Source organism: Condylura cristata, unplaced genomic scaffold (assembly GCF_000260355.1).
Source record: "Condylura cristata isolate star-nosed mole 26May11 unplaced genomic scaffold, ConCri1.0 scaffold00005, whole genome shotgun sequence".
Classification (NCBI taxonomy): domain Eukaryota; kingdom Metazoa; phylum Chordata; class Mammalia; order Eulipotyphla; family Talpidae; genus Condylura; species Condylura cristata.
In genome coordinates this window covers 60,122,709-60,129,430 of record NW_004567106.1, presented here as the reverse complement: position 1 = coordinate 60,129,430, position 6,722 = coordinate 60,122,709, and the positions used below count along the sequence as shown (strand labels likewise).

The 6,722-nt window shown below is 46.5% G+C and overlaps 1 protein-coding gene across 1 annotated transcript in view; it reads right to left on the bottom strand.

Annotated features, from left to right (window-relative positions):
- The window catches only part of CPA2 (carboxypeptidase A2 (pancreatic)), a 21,451-nt gene that overhangs the window by 12,379 nt on the left and 2,350 nt on the right, over window positions 1–6,722 (bottom strand). The window contains exons 2-6 of the mRNA XM_004677042.1: window positions 5,642–5,723; window positions 4,846–4,980; window positions 4,192–4,287; window positions 2,418–2,519; window positions 224–322 (exon numbers count right to left, since the gene is read on the bottom strand). Coding sequence (XP_004677099.1) covers window positions 224–322; window positions 2,418–2,519; window positions 4,192–4,287; window positions 4,846–4,980; window positions 5,642–5,723 — 514 coding nt within the window. The remainder of the gene's footprint in view (window positions 1–223; window positions 323–2,417; window positions 2,520–4,191; window positions 4,288–4,845; window positions 4,981–5,641; window positions 5,724–6,722) is intronic.

Here is a 6,722-nt window from a genome sequence, read left to right as displayed (position 1 = left end):
GTCCGGGCTACTGATTGGGGTGAGCGTAGGGGAGGGGGGTGTCCAGGGTGCTGAGGGGAACCATGCCATACCAAAAAAGGTTGAAGGGATCTGTTTCCTGCCCGTGTGGCGAAAGAGAGGTTTAGGCTGAGCTGCCAGCCCTAAGAACCACACGGACTGCGTGTGGGTAGGTGGGGCTGATCCCCGAAAGACAAACAGATCGAGGAATTTTCGGCGAAGTGACCTTATTTGCTGTCCACAGAGCAGTGGCTTGTGTAACCCACTCTCGCGCGTGGATCCCGGCGTCTAGCCAGATGGCGGGTTTGTCTCCTCCAGTGCTAAACTGCAAAACAAATGTAAAAACGTGAACGGCGGGGTCTCCCCCGCTGCGGCACCTCGCCCCTCTGCTCCCCCTGGAAGCTCTCTCTGGCCCTCTTTCTGTACTGGACGGGAGGACTGAGAGAGGAGGAGAAAGTGTCGGCAGCGATGCTATCGATTAACCCTTAGCATTTAGCGTGACAGAGATCTATGGATGTAGATATATGTATCCCAAAATAATGTGGTTCCTTCCTCTTCATGGAAGCTTGAATGCAGGCTAACAAGAGAAGCATATTGTTTTTCTCCTTTGATGTTTGCTAAAAAAAAAAAAAGTTGCGGGTAATGTAACGACATAAATATGTTCGTCACATGTTGCAAATTGGGAAAGATGGGTTACAAAATTGTATGATGTCATTTTTACTTTCTCAAAGAGCCTGTTCATGTGTTCGTGTGTCCGTATAAATGTACACACATAAACACGTGAGAAAAAGGGAGGGGGGAGAAAAAGAGAAAGAAATAGATTTTTAAAGAAGTGTTAACGGCCATTAGCTCACAGTTATGGAATCAGAATCACAAGGATTTGTTTCCTTTTTTGCTATTATTTCTTTATTTTCTAATTTTACGCAGTGATTGTGTCCTTATTTGTAATAAAAATTCTCGTGATAAACTCTGGAGTCCTTCATAAAAACAGAATGGTAGGCTCTGGGGGTGCTTTCCAGAGTTTAAATTTTATGATCTAAGTGTGTCCGTTTTATTTGGAACAGTGGCTTTGCCAATTGGATCAGTAAATGGGGAGGAAAAGATTATTTTTGCACCATCAAGTTCTATCTCTGTGCAGCCTTCTAAACATAGCAGATAAGGTAAATGAGAAATGCAAATCCTTGCTAAAAATTACATTTCACGGGCTTTAAGTTGAATGTGTTGGTGTCTTTTCCTTCAAAGAGTTCAAATATAAAACGCGGTGAACTTTCAAAAACACCTACTATCCTTAACCAGGGAACCACCCTGGAGAAGGCAAGAGCAGGAAAACCCAAGGGGAGAAGCCGGGATTTCCTGACCCAGTTGTAGAAGAGAGGAAAGGAACTAAAAGAGAAGGCAGCAGTTAATTATTAGCAAATGCACCCCAGTAACAAAAAGTAGGTAACCACTCGTCCCAGGCCTGTTTGGGGGGACCAGGGGGGCTCGTTCTGGAGAAACTCATCTGTCCCAATGAGTCGGCTGGTTCGCAGCCATAACGTTTCCAAATTTAGCCGGGAGTTGTGACATATTTTTCTTTTCTCTTAAACTCTTTCTAGGAAATCTGGGGAAATAATTTTCAATGGTTTTCAGGGCAACGTGGGAAAAAAAAAAAAAGAAAGAAAAGAAATCGCCAGTACTACGACTGTCAGAGGTTACAGACTGGCGAAAAACCAGAACCTTTTTCCACCTAGCACCCAAACACGCCTACGTTTCTGAGCTTTGCGGGGCGTTTACCCGTCACCCTGCACCCTGCGCAAACTCCACGTTTCTTTCATGCGGTTTAGGCAAGCACTTGGCGCTTTTTTTTATTTTTTTTTTAAGCTCTTGGTTTTAAAAAAAGGGGGGGTGGAGGAACGAACAGAGGAAAAGAAAGAGAAACAAGGCACAGAACTCCCTCTTTAATTAATTACAGATTATCTCCCCCATTCTTCCTCCAGCTCACCCTGGGGCCCGCACCATCTCCCCCATCCGGTCCCCGACCCTGAGGCCAGCACCATCTCCCCTACTCCCTCCTCCGCCAGGGTCGAGCCACCTCCTCCACAACCCCCTCTCCAGAGCCCGCACCCCCCACCCTTCCCTTCCTCTGTTCCTATTGGCGCGTCCGCTCTGGTTCCCAGCGAGCGAATCTATCAAGATGAGAGCAGTAATTCACTCCTGCAGACCTGCGTCAGCCAGAGCAGGAAAGAGAAAAAGAAAGAGACAGAGAAGGGGGAGGGGTCGTGGGAGATGGGTCCACCAAACCAGCAAGGACCGGTTAGGAAGGGAAAAGGGGGGGAGGGGGAAGAGGCCGCTCTGCTGGCCGAGCCAGGACTGATGGCCCCGCTTGGGAGGAGCGGGATTCTAGAAGCCTCGGGAGTAAAGACACCGTTACACCTGTGTACCTTAAGCACGTTCATGGGCCGGTTTTCGAAAGAGGAGCCAATGTTCACTTTGCTCACTAGATCAGGGTGTTCAGCAACGATGGCATCCATTTCTTGGGAAATCTGAAATGTTTTGAGATAGTTAGGCATTTGCGAGTGAATGAGCAGATGCACCATCAGCAACTTTTCTCCCCCTTCTATTTCCATTCCTACAGGACAGAGTGGCGCGGATCTCACTGTCCATTTTGTAGGACGGGGGCTTCTGAATCAAAGCTGGAAGAGGATGAGTCACGGGGTCCCCGCGGGGGCTGGAAAAGGAAAAGAAGCCATTTTGCGGCAGCGGAGCCGGCTCCTTCCAGTGTTGTGCTTAAAACAAAATGGCACGTCTCTGGCTAGCCTAGGGATCCCCTCAGCCGAACTGCCCCGGCCAGAAAGCTGCTCGTCCCCTCACCCCTTTTCAGAAGCACCCTGATAATAGTGGCACCCCCAAAAAGATGGATTTAAAAGCAGCAGGTGGGTGAGGGTGGGCTGGGGGGAGCCTGCCTCTGTCCTCTTCGGTCATCATTTACTCTGGCTCCTCTTTGCAGGGCTGGTTGCAAGCTTGTTGCGGCTGGGGCACCCAAGCTGTGACCATTGCTGAGCTTGAGACATGTCTGGGTGTGTCTGGAGAGTTTAATAGTACGTCCAGACACTGCCAACACTTGTTCTCAGTGGGACACAGACACCAATTTGTGAGGCCCGCAAAAGAGAGAACACATCTTGTTATCTCCACTCCCTTTTTCTCTCACTTTCTGTATTGATGCATAATATCTTGTTTGAAACCCTCAGAGGCCATACTTCACTTATATGCCAAAAAAAAAAATTTTTTAAAGGAAAAGTTGTAGGAAGCACATCTGTTATATGATACCTGTGACACTGCTCCATATTCAAACACATTAATATTTCTAGCAGTGACTAAGTAAGCAGCAAGTCTGTTCTCTAATTTGGCCACGAGAAGAGTTGGGGTCAAGTCAGGTTTTGCCACCAAATAAAGTAGGAGAAAAATGTTTTCAGAGTTCTTTGCATTTTAGAATGGATCATTTGGGGAATCTGCTTATTAGATACCGCTGACTGGGCACTTTCCTATTTCTCCCCCTTCCCTTTTCCCCCTAACCCCCCTCTCCCTCATCCCCTCCCTATTCCAAGTCAGTCAGTGCAAGTAGAGCCCTGTATGTCCCCAGAAAAGCCCCGTGTCATAAAGAGGCAGAGGTGGCACTGTCCGGGTGCCTGGGTGGCATCTAAACCCAGGTCGAGGAAGGTTCACAAGTCACTTGCACCAACAAAACTCAGGAAAGACAGCAGAGGCTTTGCCACCATGAGGTCTGGAGCATTAGCCTGGCTGAACTTCCAGCCAGCAGATGCAAGTGTAGGAGCACAGTCCACGCCCTCTGTGGCTTTCCCCTGCATCCATCATCCAGGTGGCACCATCAGAGCACAGCTCCCAAATGCCTTCGTGGGCAGCACAGGTCAGAAATCAACTCGGGAGTGGGACTAAAGGGGACAGCAGCATCCCGGGGGAGAGCAGGAGAAGGCAAGGCTGTTCTGTGTTCATTTAAAACCCTCCTGGACACCTCTAGTAATGGGTGGCTGCTGGGGTGGGCAGCCCTGCAGCAGGGCACTGATACTGGCCGTGAAATCCTACGGAACCCTGAGAAGTCACAGGACACGAATGTCCGTTAACTCGATAAGGAGAAGTACAGACTTGGTCATCAGAGGAGAACGCCCGTTTTGTCAGCGTTCATTTTCAAAGCCCTACCTCCTCGAATGTATGATAAGCCCCAAAGTTGAAGCTTCCGCTTCGTTCTCTTCTCTGGTTAAGTAACATGTCTTCATTCTCTTTGTCCAGCAGAGCCTAAAATCAAGCAGTTGTGTCTGTGATTAGCTTGGGCGATGCCTTTGGACGGCAACTGTGAAGGAACCAGTGGGCTCACCCCACCCACAGCTTCCCTCTTCCTGTGCTTTGGGGTTCACGCTCACGCTAGTCCCTTATTCCCGCAGGATCCCAAAGAGCATGGTGCTTTCCCTGGACTTCTGGACAGCCAGGTGCCACGCAGATAGGGTAAGTCTGTCTCACGGGTTCCTTGCGGGAACCCAGAGCTTGAAATAATCTCTCCTTAATAACTAAATGAGTAACACCTTACTCTTACCTACTTTGACGAACACCTTTCTGTTTGTGCTTGATTTCGTCGTTTGTCCTTCCCTTTTAACTTTTTTTTTTTTAAACTGTATTCCACTAAAGCCAGCAAAAGGGAGTGGATGGTGCCCATTTGCCCAGTCTTCAGGGAAACCCAGGCTTCAGGAAGGCCCCAGTAGCCCCCACATTTCCTTCCCCAGCAGAGGACAAAAGAGGGTGACCCTTCAGTCCACACGACCCAGGGCTCCTCTGGAGGGAAGGTCTGTGGGGCCTTACCTGAACATCTCTGATCATGACGGAGTAGTCAATTCCCTGGGCCTCCAAGAAAACTTTGACTGCCTGGAGGCTGACAAAGGGAACTCGGACATGGGCTGTCTCTTTTGGGGTAGTGGGTGATTTCCAGAAATCAAGCTGAAAAAGTATAAAAGACCAAGGCAAAAAGTGAGTCATTATAGGGAACCGGGCAGCTCAGCACTGACAGAGTTCAAGAAATCAATTCGTATCTATTTTATCTCCAGCCCACGAGACCCAAATCATTGTGGAATCACTATGGTAATACAAAAAAAAAAAAAATCCCCAAGCAGCAGCATATGTGTTAGACTGTTTTCCCCCCTACGGTTAGATACTAAAACTGGCAGGAGGAAAAGATTATTTAAAACTATTGCAGTGTTTTTTTTAACAGTTGACATTCAAGCGATCCAATTTATTTCATAACAGAATATTAATACTATAAATTATTTCAGAAGGGAAATAATGCATTAAAGGTGTCTGGCAATCTAACTTTCCCATTCAGTCTCTCTTCATTCTTAAATTAAGCCCCATGAAAAAAGGTGTATTTATTCGTCATTACACTGAATGAGCCAGTGAGACATGGGGAAGGTAGGTAAGTTGCCCAATATCACATGGTTGGGCTAGGCTCAGTTTTCTGCATCCCAGCCCAATGAGGTAGGGTGCCACACCATGTCACGGAACATGATGTACAGTCCAAAGTAAGACACCTGGATCATCCCATTTCACTGCAGGTAGTCACTCCAAAGTTTCACTTCAGAGAAATCCGCTTTAGGACAAATACCTGAAGATGTTCTTCAGCCTCCAGTTCTGCCAGATTCTTAATTTGTTCTTGATTCCTTGGTGTGATCTCAAGAACCTGGTCTCTAAAGAATATTGAATATATTAATAGGACCTTCAAAGCAAACCTGGACACTTTCTCTTGTTTTCTGCTTCTGTTAGGTTTCCATATGTCAGAAGTCAATGAGCTAGTCAATACTCTTGGACAATCAAGAAACTAACAAATAATATACTGACCCCCATTGCCAGAGTGAGGAGTTGATAAAATGGCTTTCCCTCCCGGGAGGAAATGTTATCTAAATAATAATTAAGTGGTGTACTTGCTTCTTGCAGGAAACTTGCCATTAACATTGTTTTTCCTTTAGTTAATGATTATTTAGCAAATAACACCTGCTGTTCATAAAGCATTGGCTTTTCAAATTTGCCTGTTTCTGCTTTTCAGAAATATTTTAAAGTGAATTAAATGAGTTTGGTACTTATAAGTGCTTGTAGAGGAATCGAAGTCACATCTGAGTAGACCTAAGATTATTGTGGTTCACTAAAAATGCCAGAGTTCCAGCTCAAGTGGAACCAAGATGTGTCTCATGTATTCATATGACCCAATCCAAGGGGCATGGCTAGGAATACTGGAACTGAGAAAAAGCTCTCCACACATACGCACCACTAGACAACATCAAGGGCACCTTAGCTGGAATGAGCAGTTGCAAAACAGACAAATATACATCCTTAGAAGAGTTGGTATCAGGTGAATTCTTACAGTCCTCCTGGTAATAGTATTTCCTCCTTTACCCCTTTCTTCAAGTAGACTGACGTCCAGAATCACTACCCTGTCCATCTGTTTGGTGGGGAAGTTTACAAAGAGCTGCCTACCCAGAACCCAGGTAATTTGAGTGTGGTGAACTCTGGTGGAACATGTAAGAGGTAGGACGTGAGCTCTGCAAGGCTTTCCTGCCTCCAAACACCCTACTAGCCGAGGTCTGAAATTCCTCATTCTAAGATGTCCATTTTAAAATGGACACTAAATTAGGCTAGTATTTCCTAAAGAATAGTTGTCCCTTGCATTGTTCAGCAAAAGTTAAAAAAAA